We start from the raw sequence: 20,764 nt of genomic DNA, 5'->3' as shown, positions 1-20,764 counted from the left end.
GACGTAAGCACTAAGAATCTAATGCAAGGAGACTATATAACTTTTAATGAATCAGGCCCTTGAGGTTTACTTTTCACCCATTAGTTTTGGAATGCAAAATACATAGTTAAATTAGATAATAATAATTCCCCAGTATCATACAATTATAAATCTTAAAATCTATAAAAGCCCCACATGAAACAAGAGTTCTACATGACAAGCACAAAAGGATTTGTGCTTGACTTTCTTTTAATCCAACATAAACAGAAGAATAATTCAATCAATCAGTTCAAACAAGTTCTACAGCAAAAAATAAAAACTGTTATCCTAGAATGATAAATGGGGCTTTGAATACCATGTTATCTATGACTTTGGGAAAAAAAATCTCAGACAGTATGAGGAAAAGTAAGCACAACAGAACACAGTATTAATTCAAGAAGCCCTAAAACGTGTACCAATATTTAAAATACAAAACTTTTCTTGTAAGGAATAAAAAATTATGTAAGAGAAGAAACAACAATTTGCTCACAAAATGCATATTACAGTAACACTAACATAAAATAGATTCCTAATAAGCAATTTTGCAGATGTTATTTCTGCTCAGATCTCGTATTGATTCAAATAACCTTTGCAATAATTAGCTGTAGCTCAAAAAAGATAAACAAATCATGAAAATATACAATTGTTCTGGACAAAAGATAGAGAGCACTTCAGTGTTTCTAGCCCTGATCTCCAATTTGCTTATTATTAGAGAAGACAGGAGTAAATACAAAAGCTGGCTATTTCAGCCAGGCAATAGCTAATGCCAAGAAGAGAATGCGCATTCAAAGCTGTCCCAACTTGCTGCCTAATGAGTAGCAATTAATCCATCTTATTGTATTTCAAAATGCTGAAGACTCCATTCACATCAAAGGGAATTTTTCAAGGCTTTTATCATTGTTCATTTAAAAAGTATAGAGCTATCTTTAGCATTTTATAATTGACAACAATATTTTCTTTTTATCCCTCAATGCGGAATGTAGAATAATGGATTTTAAAACATGTAATACGTGTGAACTGTAGGCATTTTAATGTTTCTTTTTGTCTCTGTCTAATTAATCTTGCACTATGAAAAAATATCTGAAATGAAAGTCTAAGATAGATGTATATCCTGCTGTGAAGACCTTCACTCTCTATTTATGCACAACTTCCAATCCATCTTTTCTCCTGAATGGACAGAGGTGACTTTGGCTCCCTGTCAGTGCAAAGGTGGGAAATGCTGCAACCTAACACTATGGACTGGTGTATTTGACACGGAAATACAACATCAGAGCATAAAAATTCTGCTTTGCCTCCTCCGGTCTCTGCATGAGAGGAAATGTCACGAAGAGGAGCCGCCTGCCAGATCTGTCTCCACGGACAGCTTTATCTCAACCTCCCCTTCCGTTTTCATGAGATGAAATTTCTCTAACTTCAGGAAGATTTTAATAACTGCAGAAAATTAAGATTAAAATCTCCAAAATAGGAGTATTTTCCTGCTGTAAAAAGAATTAAAATGTACAACATTCCTGGAAGGGCTGATGGGACATCTCTACTGGTGGTCTTGAAATGCAGCAATAGCATTTACATGTGAAACTTCTCTTTCTTGCAGGCTAAGGATCCATCCATCCAGAGCAACTGTAGGCACTTATCATCAAAGAAAAGGGACTTCGCTGGACCAAGCAGACCTTACAGCATGCAGGTGAGATAAGCTTCAGTAATACTCTATACAATGCCACGGGTGCAGACAGCTCTGAAATCCTTCCATCCATTTGGATTTTTGCAGAAGATAAACACAGGAAGATTCACCCAAGTCCTCTCCTTGCCATGAGCAGGATTCAGAGCAAGGTGAGAGAGAAAGGTCTCTTGGTATAAAATAAATTCAGCAGGTTCTTGGGGAACAAGAATACTTTGTTATACCCTTCATCAAAGTGAGAGACCAGGAACTGAGGTCAACAGGACAGATTGGCCACATCCCAAAAGATCGATAAGAAATGGTTTTGAAGAAATGGATTGATAAGAAATAATCTTCTTTGTATGAAGAAAACCACTAGCAACGATGTCAGCTGGGGGACAAGAGCCTCCGTGCTGTGCCCCTGCAATCCTCAAGTGCCTGCCTGTGATTATTTCAGCTAAAGTAGTGATGGCACACAGGGAACGACCATCTTCTCTGCAATACCCTGCCCCGTGTACGTGTGGGAGGTGCACAGAGGGGATGTCTGGTGGCAAGAGGAAGAAATACGGGAGATGGAGATGGCCTCGGGTCAGAGCTGACTGAACTTGTAGCTATGGACTGGCATGAAGGATCTCTGCATTAATCCACAGAGTGCTTGTCCCTCGTGCTGTAGGTAGGAAACTTGATATCAGATGCATGTGGGTTTTTTTAAGTAGTAACTGCTCCCCTGGATGCCACCAATCACAAGTTTTACAGAGTAATTGCAAGCGCTGGCTTGTTGTTAAAAGGGAGAGACTGGCCCGGGTCAGAAGCAGTGCTTCCCTTGGCTCCCTTCTTCTTGGTCAGCAGTGGGCAGCACCCACTCCAGGAGAACAAGAGCCCATCATCTTCCTGAGGAGGTTGGTGGGGAAGTCCAGGCTGCTGCCAAAATGGCCCCTGTTGAAACAATGGGCACTCATATGCCAAAATGTATTCACTTTGTCTTACTTTCACATCAGGGATATCCTTCTCAGGCAGTTTTCAAAGGACACAGGACCATACAGATGGTTCAATATAGGAATCATAAGAAAAATGGGCAGTAGTGCTAACAAAATGTCTGGAGCCGCAAGGTTTCTTCTCAGGTCCAAAGCCAGCGGCTTCTTCCACTTTTAGGGAGTAATTGAAGCTCCCTGGCAGAAAAAGCAAGGGCTCTCTTTCTCATAAAGGCAGCTCCTTTATGGCACCTTCTTGCATCGAAGTTTCATCTTTTCCACATGGGGAGAAAAAGGTCTGTGGTAGGCTGCAACTTCTCTGGAAGAGGCCTGTGCAAGAGGGCTGACATCGTGCCATGGCACCTTGTTCGCTGAGACCAAGAACGGCAAGAAAAAGAGGAGGGAGATGGGGAGAGCCTGGCTCCTCTGCCTTTTCTGGGTACCCCTCTGGCTGGGGGCCATGGAGGAGTCACCAGGGCTGTGTTGGGGCTCCCAGGGGAGCTAAATCCTGGAGGCAGTATGAGTACCCGGGAGCAGGGGCAGGAGGAGCACCCCTCGACCCACTGGCCAGCAAGACCTGCTGGGGAAGGACCGGGGCAGCTTTTGCCGCCAGTGATGCCTGGAGGACAGCAAGGCCAGGGACGAGAAAACCTGTGTCTCCAGTGTGCGCTCTGTCCTCACTGTGTAGTCGTAGGGAGTCGAAGCAAATGGCCCTGCAGAGCATCGGGGGCGTGGAGGTGGGAGACTCTTCCTGAAGCAATCAATTCTTTGCACCAAAATGGCGGCTCCCCCACTTTCTACTCAGCGCTGGGGGAGCTGTAACCCACTGACGGATGGGAAGGGGCAGCAAGGTCTGAAGCTCTTACAAAATATTTTGTTGCCCTAACAGTTCTTTCCTCCTTCAGGCGACTCCTTAAAATGAAAAATCGCTCTGGATCTCTATTTACTGCAAATGGCATCTAGGCTAGAGGTCTCAAATATTACCAGGGTTTAGCTAGCTTCTCTCTTCTGTGGAAAGCTTCAATAAAAATCAGACAGCAGGTGCAGTACTTAAAAATATTTTTTGCTTTATAAGCGTCTTCATATTTTAAGCTATTCTGGGCATTCAGAAAGGGAAGTGTTTTAGAACAGTAAATCCAATATTTTTGTTAGGCTCCTAGGCCTGTATTTTGGTATCTAAATGGGCTTCCTGATTTTTGTAGCCCTGAGTGCTCGCCAGTCCTATAAAACTCCCAGAGAGCTGCTGGTGCTGAGCACCTCTGCAAGTAAGGCCACCTATTTACATACTTAATTTTAGGCATCAAGGATTGACAATTTAAGCTTAAAATGCTACATATCTCTGTATTATTGCACCCTCGGTTAAAAAGCAGTATGTTTAAGCTGTCTTAGTTGTTCTTTACGAACCCCAACTGCTCAGCCAGTGCAGCTAAAAAGCCAGCCACCAACAGCCATACAAGCTTGCCAGCATGCTGCCCACTGCGGACGAAAAACCCAGTGCTTCTGTCAAGGAGGCCTGTTACAAAGCCAGGCTGTTATTTATACGCTGCAGTTCCAGGATCGTGGTAAGCATCCGCAGTGCTCACCGCTTAGTATTGTGAAATTACTTTCTGAAACATTTTGCTTTTCAGCTAGAACAAAAACGTGATTTTTTCTCATCTGGAGAAAAAAAATCAACAAAAAGAAAAAAGGGGGGAAGTTAAAGATTTACAAGTTCCTTCACTCTTTATTAAAAAGAAAAAAATCAACAGCAAAAACTGCAAAACGCCCTCTTCCACTTTTAAGTAATGTGAAAACAAAACAAAAAGAGTCCCAAGATCTCCGCTGGAAAACTTGAAAATACAAGCAATCCAAGAAACCCCTATTAAGCATTTCCAAGAGTTTCTTTTTAGCCTTAGAATATATTTTATGGAAACCAGGGAAAACGGGGACATGTACAATGCATCACGTCAGATTAAGCAAACATACTTAATATTCCCCGAACAGGACTCTGACTGAGGCTCTCCAAAGATTAAATGTCAATATTTTGCTTTAAAAAATAAAATTTCAGGGAATCTTGTAAATAGTACGTAACTTGAGGTGATACTAGACTGTACTCTAGAAACACCTTATAGTTAGAGCAATCTTGATAAGCTGTGCTCTCTGGCACTTGGAATAAACGATCTATTTTAAGTATTCTCCATAGCATTTCAAAAGCACAGACAAAAAACATTTGGGAATGGAAAACAATTACCCCAATTACCCCTCTGGAAAAAGCAAAAAAGAAAAAGCATCTACACAACTGCATAAAAACCCCGTGTATTTAAAAACACTCCTAGCACTCAACTGTTTAAAAAAAAAAAAAAGAATAATGGGTTAAAAATCAGGTTTAGGTGCTGAGCTGTTAAAAGAGTAGTTTACTTTGCATTTGGACAGTGTTAAAACAACGTTTTTAATGTGGATGCTAGTGCAGAAACCGGAGATTAAACACAAAGAGACGCAGACAGCTACCACATGCAGGAAAACGAGGTTACAGGCACGGCAGCACCAGGCGCTCGCCCATCACCGCGGGGAGGAGGAAGGGACAGGCATAGCAACCACAAGCCCAAAAGCAGAAAAGCGCATACCTTCAGCTTGGAATGAAAATCACGAGATTTCCTTCTGGCAAGAACCTGAATGTGACTAGACACCTGCAGGGTAGGGGAAGGGAGGAAACAAAGGAAAAGCCTGTAACCATGGAGATGAAAAGCCCCCTACAACTGGGCAAGCCAAACGTACCTTAATGGCGGCTTGAATTTCTCGAACTTTCTTTCTTGCTAAGACCTGTATGTGACTAGACACCTACATTGTTCAGGTTTATAGGGAAAAAAAAAACAACAAACAAAAGAAAAACAAAAAGCAAATCAAATTTAAAATGTTTATTTTTTCCTTTTTAAAAAAGTAACTTTTCTGAGGGGAGGAAGTTATTTGCATCTTCAGTAAGCTCTGCTGTTAAAGATACCACATTCCCAGCCAGATACCAAGCTCTTAGCACCGAGGCTTAACAATACAGGTCATCACTGCAGTGACTTGATTAAGGAAAATAAAAAGAAAAAAAAAAAAAAAAAGGTGCAACCCACCAGGTTGTGCATTCAGCTACAAGATAGAAGACAGTTCTCAGTTGGATGCAGCCCACGTGCTTTGGTACTGATCCCATCCATGGCCAGGCCCTGTGCTCTCGCGCTGGGAGCCGAGAGGATTTCTACCCCATCTGCCGGGGATGCAGATGCCCACTCTGACCATTTGCCACTAGGCTCAAGACATAACTTGGCACCAAGAAGTTTTATCCATTATTTATTGTGTTCTGCAGCTCCAATGAGGAGCCTCAGGCTGTATTTTGACCCCACTGAAATACTCTAAATTCTGGAACAAATGATAAAATACTGCACAGCATAGGTCCCTGAACCTGTGCTGGCTTCCTCAGTAATCTCAGCATCAAGTCTGCCCACAAAACACTCAGGTAAGTGGGGACCAGTAACTTGGCATCAACTTTAGCGATGTCCAAGTTTAGCCCATTGTCATTACATTTGGTAAGAAATTTGTGTAAACCCAGCCCTACACTGAATCAGTTATTGGTCAGAAGTTGTCGCCTGTGCAGTGAAGGGTCTGGGCCCAGATTCACATTCCTTTTTACTCAGGCAGGTACTGAAATCCATGCTATTGATGATGAGGATTTAATGATGCTGCCCAGCATCACTCGGTGGTGCTAAGCGTCCTACAGCCCTCTGTGTGAACATTTAAAACATGCAGTGATGGTAAAAACTGCTAAAGAGAAATCTCTTATTCTTATTTGATCCAGGGCATACAATATCGAGTATTGTACATTTTTCCTAAGTTAGTTACAATTCCTGTCTGGGAAAGAACATAGCAAAAGAAAAGGAGAAACAAAGCTTGATTTTCTCCCTCTGTAAGAGTATTCCATGACAATAGTACCAAAAAGCCTGTATTTTTAGTAGGGAAGCAAACAGTAATGCATAAATGAGCACAGCCCCTGAAGGCCACCTTCAGAGATTTCTTCAGGAAGCAGCTCAGGAACCAGTTTGCAGTAATTCAGAGTTATACTATTGCTTACTAAGCAATTTTGTAGTCAAACTCATAAACCAAGTTTTCACACGTGTTCATTTGTTTTGCTTTCAGTGGGATATTAGTGGTGTTAAAGGTTATACAAGAAGCACAATCGTAACATTTAATTGCTCAATTGAAACTCAAAAGTAACAACAATCAAACTTTTCTAAACACTCAGTCTAAAGTGATTTATGAATCGCTATAGAGGGATGTACAAGTACAGAGGCAGAACATTGCCATATGTAAGCCATCACAGCCTTCTTGGTTTCACCAAGGTTTCACCAGCACAAGGATCTAGCCCCAAGGTCTGCATTTTGACTCCTGATGTGATTTTAAGATCTCAGCGTAACCCCCGACTACTGGAGCTCGCATGGGCATAGTAGGGAAGAACTTGGGACTTTGTCTTTTGTTTCAGATTTCTCTGCCAATCTTTTGTTTGTTGCTTCTCCATGTGCTGCAGTTTCTCTCCTTTCTCATGTCTTTTTCATCCCTTGTACATACGCTTTCTTCCTAACTGACAAAGGACACCACCCAGGGCAAAATATCACCCAGTCCAAAGTGCTTTAAATCCGAGCGCTGGCAGCAGGCCATCTTTGTGTGTGCTGACTCAGCGTCACCTTTCCCTGCATTACAAAACACGCGTAGCATGCAAGTGTACGAGCCTCTGCCTTCCCCTTCGTCACGCACGTGGATGAGGAGAAGGGGAATCTTGCACTTGATGTTAGAGAAAGTGAGGGGACTCTGCGATTTGTGAAGCATTTTGAAACAGCACACGGGTTTAGTAACCACTGCATAAACTACACAGAGTGTGTGCCTTCTCTGAGGCTGCTGATCACTGTGGATATTGTAAATTAAAGGATTTAGTCATATGAGATAAGTTAATGGTTGTGTGATAATAATCTGAAAAAGACTTAAGACTGGTTGGAGGTTTATTCTGACTCTTTGATGAATGAAATCTTACCGTGGTCATAGACCAGGAGCCTGAAGGCTCTTAGGCGATTTTTTAAATTACTTTTTCATCCTGTAGAAAGTACTGCCTGTGAGCTGAGAGCATGATTAGGATCTGTCCTGCTTGATAGTTTTTATTTATTTACCTCTCATATCCAAGGATCATAACCTCTATTATATAGGTGAATTGGCTGGACTTTTAGAAGTTCCATTATTCACCATCTCAAAATAATGATTATATTCTGTAATTGTCCTTATAGAGAAATAAGGCACAATGCTTTATGCTTCTGCTTCAACTTTTGAATTTTTTTCCCCCAAATACAGGGGATAATAGCTTCATGTACACATAGGTTAATAAAAAATGCATCCTCAAACCGCCACTGAAATGATGTACAACATAAACGGAGTTTTAAGTATTTTCTAAACAACATGTATTTAATCTGAACAGTGAAGTCAATACATCATCTCATCAGAGCTGAAGCACAGACAGCCACTGCAGCCAGAAACGCCATGTTTTGTCATTCACTGACATGCATACTTCCCCACTGGGTTATTTTACCTGCTTCCTGGTCCGTGTCTTCCCTGTTCTAAGTTTGATGTATCTGGCTATCAATTCATTCCTACCTGCAACAAAGAAAAATTCATTATAAGGGACAAGCAGCATCACATCCATTTACACCATCAAAATACCACATTTAGACATAAGAATTCCATGCATATGAGGCCTATGTTTTCTTACACCTACTCCACTTTTCCTTTGCAAACTATTTATCAGTATTTCTCATTGTTCATCAGTATTTCTCTTCCCTCTCCTTAACAGACATTTCATGTTCCGCGTGAACTATGTGCAGAGGGCTATGGGTTCAGTGTTTTCCCACTGAAGTCCTGCAGCTGTTTGCAGGCAGAGAGGCACCTCCTTGGTCAGCAGTGGTGCCCAGCATAATCTCTCACTGGAGAACCCCCCATGCCAGGGGCTGAGACAAGGTCTGGCCTCCTCTGGTTTTGGTTCTGACTGTACCGGGTGCCGTTTGCCCCCCTGACCCACCTGGACCTCTGCTGAGAGGAGCAGCTGCTCTTGAGAAGGTCCTGTGCCATGTGAGCCAAAGTGCCAATCACCCAGATGTTACAGTTTCGCATCAGCTTTTCTCCGAGTTTTAATTCTATGAGGCGGACAGCAAAATCTGTCCTTCCTGCCAGGAAGCACTCTGCCTCCTCCACTGATGGAAATCACTGTCCCAGTTCAGCAGGTTATCAATCACACCCTTAACTCTACGCGCAAGTGTGGTCACCCTGCGGTGCCTAAGTTCCTGCTGCAGTGAGGCCGATCAACACGGTGGTTTGTTATTTAGAGCTCTATTTGTCTTGGAAATGTATAGTATTTCCAAGTTTCTAAAATGGCTATTTGACTCTTCTTCAGTCACACGTTATGCTGCCTAATACATACTAACATTTTCTTTGCAAATAATTTCCTTCCTAAATATTGCTGACATGGAAGATAACACAGTTTTATGTGGTGCCCTGTTTATTTTCACTGCATATTATGTTACTTCTCCATGAGTTGTAATAACTTAAATATACTTGTTCAACAAGTCCTAAGTTATGGAACTATTTGCATTCAGCACAGGGGATAAGCAGCCCATGTGTAGAAAATGAAAAAACTGATTTAGCAGCAAGCTGAAAATGGGGAGGTTAAGAAAATAACTTGTCACCCACCAGGTTATTTTAAAGTGGATGAGTACATAGCTGGGGAGTGCAGAAAGTTATTCTATCAGTCAGGGACTCAAACTCTTTCAGTTTGATGTTGTGGGGGAGAGACAGGGAAGTTTTGAAGTAGCATGCCTATGTCTGAAGGGTATTTTGTTGACTGAAAGATTGAACACAATTAGTCAAACTGGACCTTCATTTTCCCTTTTCCTTCTGTCTTCCCCTCTGAGCCTTATTTTACACCCTTTGTATCAAATGTCTCACGGCTCCTGTCTTTTCCATGGTTTGTTTGCTAAATGGGTACTAGAATATGAAATATCAACATGCTTCAGAGTAGAGCTATGTTTTCTCTGATTCCCTTTTTGTTTTGGTCTGGACTGTGTGCCAGGTTTCCCGCAACGCACCACTGTAATGGCGATGTGAGGTTTGTAACTCTTCAGCAGGTCTCTTCAGGACAGACTTCAAGAGGTAAATTTTGCGTGAGCAAACAGTTAACCAAACAAGCAACGTTTCTGCACACAAATGAGGGATTTCCATGTGCAAAAGGAGCAGCTAGTTACCTCATTTCACGCAAAGACCTTGTCTTTTGGCTGGACAGCAGTTCTGCAGCCTGCCATGCCCATAAGGTACTTGGCATTTGCAGTGAAAAAGAGCCTTTGTGTTCATGGGGTGAAACCAGGGAATGCTCAATTTCTGTATCTCTCTATTCTCATGTTCTTTCTCATCATCCAAACAGTTCACTTCAGATATGGAGAATTAGTTTTCATAGTGGTGGCTGTCCCCTATGTCCTTCTGCTGTAACAGCAGCTACCTCACAGCGACAGGACTGCAAATTCACTTGCAGGTGTTGGGCATGGACAGAAATGGAGCCGCTCTACTCTTCGTTAATATTAGATGGAACAGTTCTACAGTGGAAAAAGATCATACAGCTTGGGAAAAGGAACAGACAGAGAGGTCAAGAGCCTGAGCCCATGGCAACGAGAAGGGAGAGGAAAAGGTATAAGACGATGGCACATCGTACTACATGTGCTTTGGACAAGAGTTTTCCAAAACCCTCTTGCTTGGTACTTTTTATGCCTCCAGTGTCCCTTTAACGAGTACTAGGCTAGCAGACAGTAAAGAGGTACACAAAAATGGGAAGAAAAACAGGAAGATGCATTTCACCACCTGCCAATGGGGAGCCCAAAGGGGTGGTAGCCTGCAAGAGCAGCCCTCTGCGATCCAGTGAGATTCAGAGATCACCATGTTCCTTCAATCACTGGTATGACAGGTGGTATGAACATTTTCATATTTCTAAATTCACATTTGATTTCATTGGGGAATGTCCCCCCTCCACAAAGTACCTTCTTTGCATATCTTTAAGTATGTGCATACATTAAGCACCCAGAATAGTTTTTTGGTGCAAAAGGCATTGTCAGGTTGTCCTTAGCAGCAGCCAGTGACTCTGCAAGGTCAATGACTCTGTAAGGTGATGTAAGGGATGCATTGCCATCTCTTGTCCCTCTGTCTGTACTGAAGATGTTTCAGATACATGGTCACAGCACAGGTCACTCCAGCCATCCCTTGCCCATTAAGGCAGTCCCTATGCAGTCCTCAGCCATAGCTGAGGAAGGAAGAGTTAAACCTTCTCACAGTTTCACAGTTTTCTTCCCAGTCGAGAGAGCTAAAAACCTCTTTTTAAAGGAAAGCTCAGATTCCCAGGCAGCCACTTGACAGGAAAAGCAGCTTTATAAAAAACACCAAGCACTGAAAGTCTAGACTGTATTATTCAAAATACCAGCCAAGTGCTGTCTCCAGTTGAGCCCCACTCCATCCATGAAGTGCTTTGGTTTGAATCAAGGCAGGGTTTCTCTAGCCACTATCTAGCCCGGCAGGGGTATGACTAACAAGATTGTGGTTTCACAAAGTCATCGATTCCCCTTAAGGTGAAGTCTAGCCAGAGCCTAACTCAAGAAGAGTCAACAGGGTGGAATAATTTGACTTAACTTACAGTGAGGAGGAACTCTACAAGGAGCCATACAAAGTGGCCAAGGCAACAGCCTTACGTTTTCCTTACAGCCATATTTTCAACACAGCAATGGAACATGCACCAGGTTTAGCCAGAGCAGAAGATACTGCAGCCTCATGAGGCTCACTAAACGTCTTCTGCCCAGCCACAATGATCTGAAAAGACATAACTTCTTTTTTGGACTACCAAAAAGCCATAAACACAAACATAAGCACTACAGGACATATACAAGATAGACGCCCCTTTTACAGCTTTCATGTTATCTACCAAACACTGGTGCTCTTCTTTACCAACTCTGACAGATACTAACAGAAAAGATCTTATCTCCTGACAACCAGAGCCCAGAGAGGATTTTAAGGACAGGAAGGCTGAATAATCCTAAAAACACCCTTTCCTGTTCTTGGGAATGAGAAGAGTCTGAAACAAAAGGAGGCTCAAGGAACTTCTTTAATTGGCCATTAGAAACCTTAGGGGGAAAAATGCTTGTTAATAAATAGATCTGTTTTTCTCTAAGAAGAGCTCAGCTGTGGAAATACTTTCCATACACGCCCTCCCTCACTCTCCCTGTCATATATATCTGGGAAATTGCCTGGCAGAAGAGAAGAGGTCAGGTTTATGAACTGTAAATGTTCATCTCCTTCTTCTTGTCATCTACTATGACAGTCTCCTACTTTGAATGTTTTGGTTCAGGTATCAAGGAGAGGCGTGGGGAGGTGCCCAGTCAGATAAAACATCTTCACAGCACAGGAATCTTTTTCCAAGGATCTTGAAAGGATTAGGAGAGGACCAGAACAATTATTTTATATAGGCTTCTTCTTGTGTTTTTTTTTTTTTTTTTTCTCTTTCTCCTTTTAAATTCAGGTTTTATCTGTCATGTCCTTCTGTACTGTCAGTGCAACTGCAAATTATAATTCTCCCTGGACTGATGCTGAGGAAGAGGCACTTTACACCACAGAACACCTTTTTTAATCATGGCGGGAAGTAAAAAGGGGGTTCAACTAGAAAACACTGCAGGTGCTAGAAAACCTGCGAGGCTCCACACGGTGCCAAAGCCTCACTGTGGTCCCTCCGGGAGAACAGCCGGGCCCCCAGGGCAGCCCTGCTCCTGCCAACCAGCAGGACACAGGCTCCCTCCGCCTTCCCAAAGTACTGCCCCATCCATGAGGAGCATCACCCTAAACAAGGGAGTGTGCAGTGATCCTGGACACCTCACAGGCGGCATGGAGGACTGACATTTCTGCTCTTCTTGTTCAAAATAAGTAGAAGCAGCTGCAAAGCAGGGAGGCTCCCACCCGCCTCTCCCTGGGGGAGGCAGTTGTTGCTCTAACAGAGGGCCCTTGTGTGGGGAAGCCTCCCCCACTAACGTTATTTCCAAAAACAGCCTAAAGCAGCCAAGCATCAGCCCCCACAAAGGCCTCCACGAGGCTGCCGGGTGCCACCCTTGGTGCTGAGGGTGGGTTTGGCCCCACTTGCCCAGCATGGGCAAGGCCCCCAAAGGTGAAAATCACCCCCTGGGTGAGGAGGACATAACCGGCAACCCCTTCATGAGCCAAAAACGACACAACCACCTCTGCACAGGAGCTGCCAGGCCACCACAGGCAGCTCTACCAGGACCTACGTGAGCTGTGGACATGGCCCCAGCCACGCGTGGTCCCTTTCCCCGGGTCCCGGCCACAGACATCACTGCTCAAACCCAGTCCCCGCCAGCAGCAGGGCAGCAAGCCGGTGCATCATGTCCCTGCAGAGCCACTGGCTGTGTGGCGGGCAGGCGTCTTTATTTAGAAAATTAATGACACAAATTAAACCTCCGCCCTCCCAGCTCCCAGTAATAGGCACCATCCGAATGTGATAAAAATAGAAAAGTGTGGGAAATCAAGCCGGTTAGCAATTTGAAAATGAACAGCTGATTTTAAAAAGTTTTCAAACTCAGCAAAATAATCCAAGTAATGACCAAGTAGAAAAGCTTATTCTTTTCAGATAATGGCATACTATGAATTTCTCCAAATTCTACGAAACTGTGGCTTGAAATAGGTATTTCACTTCCTTAGCGCAAAGTCTGGGGACAGACCTGCACAAACATTTCATCTCCCAAGTCATGCTCGTGGTCGTATTTTCACCATGGCAAAGCTTTTCAGCTGGTTTTGGTAAACTCCATTTCTGGTTGCATCTGCTTGAAGCTGCTACGACGGCCTGGTGATCGCAAAGTGCCGCACATGTGCCCAGGGGCCAAATTTGGAGAGCTAGTGGGATTTTGCTTGATGAGGAGCCTGCTGACGAGCTCACTGCACCTCAGGCGAGCGCTGTCCTGGGACAGCCCCTGTAAGCGGCACTGAACCCCTTGTCTTGCTGCTGAGCATGGGCCGGATCCAGATCCCACCCGATGTCACGAAGGTCCGTGTGCGGACGTTGTCAGTGGGGACGGGCTAGTTTGAACGTTTTCCTCCATCAGAAGGTGGCCATGGGGCCCTCGGGCAGCCAGGCTCGCACCCTGCAGAGGAAGAGCCGCTCTGCTGTGGTGCTTGGCCTCAGCACTTTTCTGCTCCATTTTGCCGGCAGAATATCTGGCTTTGGGAGAGCTCGCCTAAAATTTGCCGGCGCCGCCTTCTGAAGACGCTTTAAAGCTAAATTGGCTAACAAAAAGCCTCTTGTAGATAAAAGAGCTCTGCAAGTCAACAACTGGCTAAGCAGTTTAAACCCCTAAGTAAGGCATCCTCTATTTAAACGTTATGGGCAAATCTAATTTAAGCTTTTAAAAATATTATGGGCAGGTGTTTAAGTCGTCCGCACGCTCAGTTTTGCGAGGGCTTCGGAGGGGGCTGGGCGGCGCTTCCCAGGCGGGCAGCATTTTGTTCAGACAAGCTTTCTGCAGAAGGCCACGTGACATAGGCCAAATAAACAGCATCTGGGGATTTTCAATTACAGACCTTCACCCAGCATGCCTGCACTGTAATCTCTACCAGATGAGGCTCAGGCCTCACTATTTTCAATAATTCACACACTGTGTACACATAACATGACAATAAGGGCATTCATGCAACCGCCTGATTCGCACATCAAAGCTCCCAAATGGCCAGCTGTAAGCATGCTTACTGCTGAATAATTCATTCTTTTCACAGGCTTGAAAAAACGCTCAGCGGGAGTTGGCAAGCTTGTGTTCTTTCCTGTGTGGTATGCTAAACTCAAATTTTGAAAGAGGTACAGCCCCACTAAAAAGAGTCAGAGATCCAACTATTTAAATGTGCATTTGCGAGCTTTCGGATGGCTGCTCACAAAAAAAAAAAAAAAGAAAAAAAAAAAAGAAGCCCTACATTTCCAAGTGGGTAGGGGAGATAAGATGAAATAGCCTACATGTTTTCTGGGGCAGGTGTTTAATAGAAATAAAACGATAAAACTGTTTTCTGGATAGTAGAATATTTTTCACACATATTATTCCTCACTAAATATCTTAGATATACCAGAGGCATAATAGTTAACAAGTTCAGCAAACTTGAAATTTCCACATACTTAGCATAAATTTTCTGCTATATGGCAAAGAGGGTTTTAGTTAAGACTAACACATATGAAAAAGGCAAACACAGAAACACCAGAGCTAATTCTGTAACTCCTATTTACTGTTCTCACAGATATGGGTTGAATACTAATTTCTAGATGATATTTTAACAACTCCAAATTTGCAGCTGTGTCTCTGAACATTTAGCTTGCAAACGGTGAGTGTTCCAGATTTTGAAAATACTTTGGCTTTACACAACAGAGGCATCATTTCTTTAAGAAAAAAAAAAAGGGGGGGGGGAGGGAAGGGGGGGGAAGGGTCTGCTTCATAATATCAACTTTTCTTGACTGTCAATCAATGCCAGAACCAGCAGGATCAACTAGTCGTGACCTCTCCTTATAGCAAACACATGCTGCTTACCAGCTGTGGACTGTGTTTTTTACACCCTTTTCTCTATCATTCAGAATGGCTTCCTCCTAATCACAATAATCCCAAAAGTGCTAAAACATATCAATCGTCCTTTAAGCCCTGCCTACAAAAGGCCAGCCGTCCGGCCTTTATGGGCTTGTCCAACAGCAGCTGATACTTCATTCAACTACAAATCCAATTTAGCAGTTACAAGAGGTTTAGCATCACTGGAAAAATATTGGTGTTGATCCTGCACTCTTAAGTCAGCAAATATTCCTTTGCCATATTGTTTAGCTTTTTCTGCCATATTTACACTTCTGCTGGATTTCCCTGAATGACTTCAACAACAGCATTTAACCTCTGAACTGGTAATATTTACAGTTGATCAAACAGCAATTTTTAAAATATGTTTACCACAATTACAGAAACATAAGCCTATTTGTATTCCAACTGTTACAATTCTGAAAAAAAACGTAACCAACAACCCTAAAAACAAACACAGTCATTTCATTCAAAACCATAGAGCACACTTTATGTAGTAGTTATGCAGGATGTTATTTATTATAGCCCTTTGGGCAAGTTCATGGCAATTCTTTCACTTACGTATTTTTAATTGCCAAGTGAGCCAATGCAAACACTCCCTTGATCCCCCTCCACTTTTGTTTCTTTTTCTTTTTTTCCTCTTTAAGCAGCAGTATATATAATGCCTTAAAGTAAAGATGGGAGACCCTGTCTAGGGAATTTACTATTCCCTAGCCCAAATCTGCAAATCTGTGGGACCACTCATTTTAGGCAGCCTTTAATAACGGGAATATAAGGCAGGAGACAACTCCTCCGGCCCCATAGACGAGAATGGGAGCTGCTTTTCACTTGCTTTGTAGCGAAAATAATCAGCCTCAAACCTGCATCAAGCACAGGATTTCCATCTCTCTGCATGGGCACTTGCCAGAGGGCCGGGGCTGCCCAGCTCACTCGCAGCCAGGGACACAGGCAGGTCCCCACTGTCCCCCAGGGAACGGGGTGGGGGCAAAAAAAACCCAATCGAGCGTCTTAGACCCGCTGTAGCTTGTTGCTTAACTCTGTATCGAGTCCTTCACGAGCCAAGGCTCTGGCTCTGAATTTAGGTAGGGACCACGCACAAAACTGGCCATCCGAGGACAGGATTGGGAGGAGACAAAGACCACAGGGTTCCTAAAATGGGTTATAAGAGCTGCCCGAGTGGCGTGTGTGTATGCAGACACACACACACACACACACACACAAGATTACAATAAGCCACTTAAGTATTATTATACACAAATTAACTGCTTGCAAAGTATACTGTAACTGGGTTGCCCAAGAGGACAGGGAAAAGAAAAGATTCAAGAAACAAAATAACCAAAATAATCCCTTTGGATGCTAATGAGTGAACAATTACAGTGACTCATTGAAGTTATATCATAATGATACTTCCAAAGAAAAGAACTTTTTGTGTATTGTATTAAAACAACAACAATAAAATGATCCCAGATTGAAGCAATACCACAATTTAATTTATACAGCAAAAGGGAAATGACCTAATAGTAGCACGGAAAGGTATTCTCCTCATGTCAAGTCTTAACCTTTTGGTTTTTATCCCAGCTTCAGTTGTAAAGAAAACAACCAAAAAAACCCATAGACACATCTGGTTCAAAAGTCTTCATTGACACTAATGCAATGCATTGGATTCTGTTTGGCAGCTCTTCATACTGGGAAATATTCCACATAAGCAATGTTTATTAATTTTCTTCTTCTGAGTTTTTAAAAACACAGACAGAACATATTTCAAAGAGAGAGAAGAGTGATCCAGAGATCTCTCTGAATATTCATTAATTAATATTTTGTCAGTGTCAGTTGTCTCAACAAAAGAAGGTTTTATAATTTACTCTAAGCCCCATTTAATTAAAGTTTAAATGTTACAAAAATACATGGAAATTTTTTGCTCCCTTGTAATTACATTATTTTCTACTTAGTATAAACTGTGTTTTACTGTAACCAAAAATGCATTTCAAAACAAACAGCAATTTTAGGCTTCAGAATATACAAAGAAATCCCCATAAGAAAAAAAATCCCCAAGCTTGACCTTTGCCATCTCTCTGGATCAGCTACAGATGTTTAGTAGATTATACAAAAACCTAGATGTCCTTAATCTGACATTCTTTTTTTTTTCCCTGCTATGATAGGAACTCTTAGTAACCTATCTGCGAACACCCCGTGCAACTTCCACGTGCATATGTAATTGCTGTGTTGTTTTCCAAGGTAGCTGCAATTTTTCAGCAACAAAAGCATTTCAAAAAGGAGAAGACTCTTACCCAACGCTACTGACAGAAAGTCTGATTTGGACAGGAATCCTTCAAATACACAGACAATGGGCTGGCTGACCTGTCATGCATGATGGATGAGTTAAGGGGATTAAAACCACTATTTGCATTAGAATAGATAAAAATTAGCAAAATAGAATTTCTCAGTAGGTGGCTTCAGTTCTATTTGTTCTCTTAGGCAAAATGAAGTTCATTTTTAAAGGAATTACGATTGTTTAAGTAACGCTCATTTGCAGAGAAGAAATTTTGGATGCCGGTTTGCTTTCTATTGTTTATTCTTTAAGAAATCCACTTTAATTATCTCTATAACAGTATCCTTTTCTCCCCCATGTTTAATATTAAAACATTACACAAACACGATGTTCTAACCGCTTTAAACTGTATGTATATCTTAATGCTTATATGTTTCTAAGCTGCCTATACCCAAAAAAATGTTTTGAGTTCAGAGAGAGATGATCAAAAAACCAAAAAAATTACTTTAAATTGTGTATTGATGCTTCACGGAGGTTCTGAGTACGAGCCTGTGACTGAACAACTGTAAGAGGCAGATACTTGAAATACTGCACATTTCTTTTGACTAGCTTCATACTGCACACAGTGACGGTACTTAAAAGACTCAGAAATGGCTGCACAAAGTAACATAACAAAAGACTCGCCTTACAGAATAGCATTGTATTGTTTATACAATATAACTTTGAAAGAAATCTGTATGAACAAGTCAACGCACACAAGTAGGCAAATAGATGTAGAAACTCCAGAAACATCCATGGAGCATCTCCCCTCACTCCTGCAGAAAGTAACCAAGATTTGTCTGTCAAACAAGAGCTGTGAAAGTAATGGAGGTCCCCCTCTTTGTAAGGCTCACACATCCCATTTGCAGACAGCAAGCAGCCTCCGGAAAATCCAGCACACTTTTAAAAAACATGTCTGTGTACTGCCACATATATTTTTGAACTCCTCGCCCGTTTTAACGGTGGACTGCGGTCAGACTGGTGATATATTCCACTATGCTCTGTAGCAGCTTTAATAGAGAGCAAAGCTGAGGCATTAAGGAGCTAAATTTCTTCCACTGATGACATTACAAACGGGAAAAGCTGTGACATGATTTCTCAACTCAGCATTTACTATAATGAGATTTTAAGAGAGCAGGTCACTTCTCTCACTCAGTGATGGGGGTTCTGGCCAGATCCAGAGGCTGTCTAAAACAGGCCAACGCCAGAGCCCGCAGCCAAGCACGGGGTCCCACCATACGGCACCATATGGGGAGGGGGCGTTCATCTGCAGGTGAGGGAGGACCCTGTGAGCTGCCTTCTTTTTCAGCTCCACAGACCCTGCGTTGGCATTTCGTGCAGCTCTTTACACAAACTATTTATTTAGCTTATGAATTATTTGGTGTCTGTGTCCCATGCAGTTAAGATGCTTTATTTTCACAGCAGGTGCAAAGAGGTAGTTACATTTGCATTATGTCCAGGGTATTTAGACTCAGTTTGTGTTAGATGACAGCTTCTGACAGCAGATGGGCCAAGTGGAGAAACGTTTGACCGGCATATGAAAGAGCTTGGGATACATCCAACACTAACCTTGGTTTCCAAGTTATTTCACAAGCACAAAGTAACATTTTGTGGAGATTTTATAGCTAACAATGTCATTCTAGCTACAGTACAATAAATATTTTGCTCCAATTACGAACCCACAAGAGAGACCCACAACATACTTGAGCTACAGGGTAAGTCATTTCTTGCAAACCTGGTCTCAAAACATGCTTGAAATTGGGACTCCTTTAGCTCTTTTTTCAGCCTAAAGAAAGACCTGTCCGTACTTCCAGGTGTGATATGAACCTATCCAGATCAATTGCCCATTCCTGCCTCCCTGCTGATCCCATCTGGGTCACTTCGAGCTGAAGTGGAGGAGAAGAATGAGATTGATTCCTTGCACTTCTGAAGGATCCCCAGGACACCAGCCCAAGGGGAGAAAAAGAAACTTTAATGCCACCCTGAACTCGGGTATGAAAACACAACAGGCTCTTAAAGAACGGAAGATACTGCTGCTTATTTTGACGCTCAGCTATGAGACACAGCAATGAAGAGCCGAGTAATCAAATAATTCTGCACCAGAATGTATTTTGTTTAAATTTGGAAGTGTTCCTCATAACCTACTCATTCATCAGAGTGAAAAATGCTTGCCTGCCTCTTCCTGCCCCTCTGCCCCAGGCTCTGCAGCCTCCAGAGACTCCAGCAGTCCACAGTACGTCCCAAGCAGTGTAAATACCATGTTGCTGATTTCCTTATAATTGAAAATACCCACTTGTGCCTTTCAAAATCTGCAGGATTATCCTGGAGAACCATAAGGAAATTTTCCTTCGTGTATCTGCCAAATGCATTAGTCCTAACATTTGTAATTTTCTTTATAAATTATTTTACTTAAAGTTGTTGCTTTGGATGATGGAAGGGCTCTTTTAAAAATAATTTTAAGGGGTAGGACATGCCAGAGAACCAGAAGAAAATTACAGTTATTGATAATCTTTTTACCACTTATTTGTTTCTACAGTAAATCACTAGTTTCTTTTGCTTCCCAGCTCATGTCTTTATGTTACATAACACTTATCAAAAAAGTGCATTTGGAAACCTTTTCTTTGTTTTGGATAAATGAGTAATGGAGTGCAGACACAGTTTCACGCGTAATTCTTAATCTCACTTTCTTCAGGCCTGATGCAGTAGGAGAGAAACTTTACAGTGCGGTTGTTTTGTGGCTAAGTACCGTTGACATGGGACTGGGAGAGCAGACTGGGCTTCCAGCAGCAGCTCTGCCATGTTTCCTTGTTGAATCCCTATACTCTCTTCACAGTTTTTGCCTGTTATAGAGGTTAGTTCTCTAAAAATCATGGTGAAAAAGGTGTGTGAAAGATCAATCCCACTTTCTACCTGATGTGCCTCCCCTCCACCCGCATCCATGCCAGCACGGTTATCATACTGAACAGCCTCAACCGCCAGTGGCTTCTAGTCCTGACAGCAACAACAGATATTTCACGAGGATCAGAAGGACTTTGCTTCTCAGCTCCAACATGCCTCGCTGGGGGCTGGGGGCTGCGGGCCCAGGGCTGGCATTAGGACAAGGACAGGGGGGGACATGTCCCAGCGCAGTGCC

General features: G+C 42.6%; 1 protein-coding gene across 2 annotated transcripts in view; it reads right to left on the bottom strand.

Annotated features, from left to right (window-relative positions):
* TEAD1 (TEA domain transcription factor 1) overlaps positions 1-20,764 on the bottom strand; it is a gene marked incomplete at its 5' end in the record, with an annotated part of 101,784 nt that overhangs the window by 34,751 nt on the left and 46,269 nt on the right. For both annotated transcript variants that reach the window (XM_082316895.1, XM_082316894.1), the window contains 2 exons: positions 5,247-5,309; positions 8,231-8,291. In XM_082316895.1, the coding sequence (XP_082173021.1) occupies positions 5,247-5,309; positions 8,231-8,291 (124 nt within the window). The remainder of the gene's footprint in view (positions 1-5,246; positions 5,310-8,230; positions 8,292-20,764) is intronic.

The sequence above is a fragment of the Platalea leucorodia genome (genome assembly GCF_965183815.1).
Source record: "Platalea leucorodia genome assembly, chromosome: 7".
NCBI lineage: Eukaryota > Metazoa > Chordata > Aves > Pelecaniformes > Threskiornithidae > Platalea > Platalea leucorodia.
The sequence above is the reverse complement of the archived record's forward strand: the minus strand, read 5'-3'. Positions and strand labels throughout refer to the sequence as shown.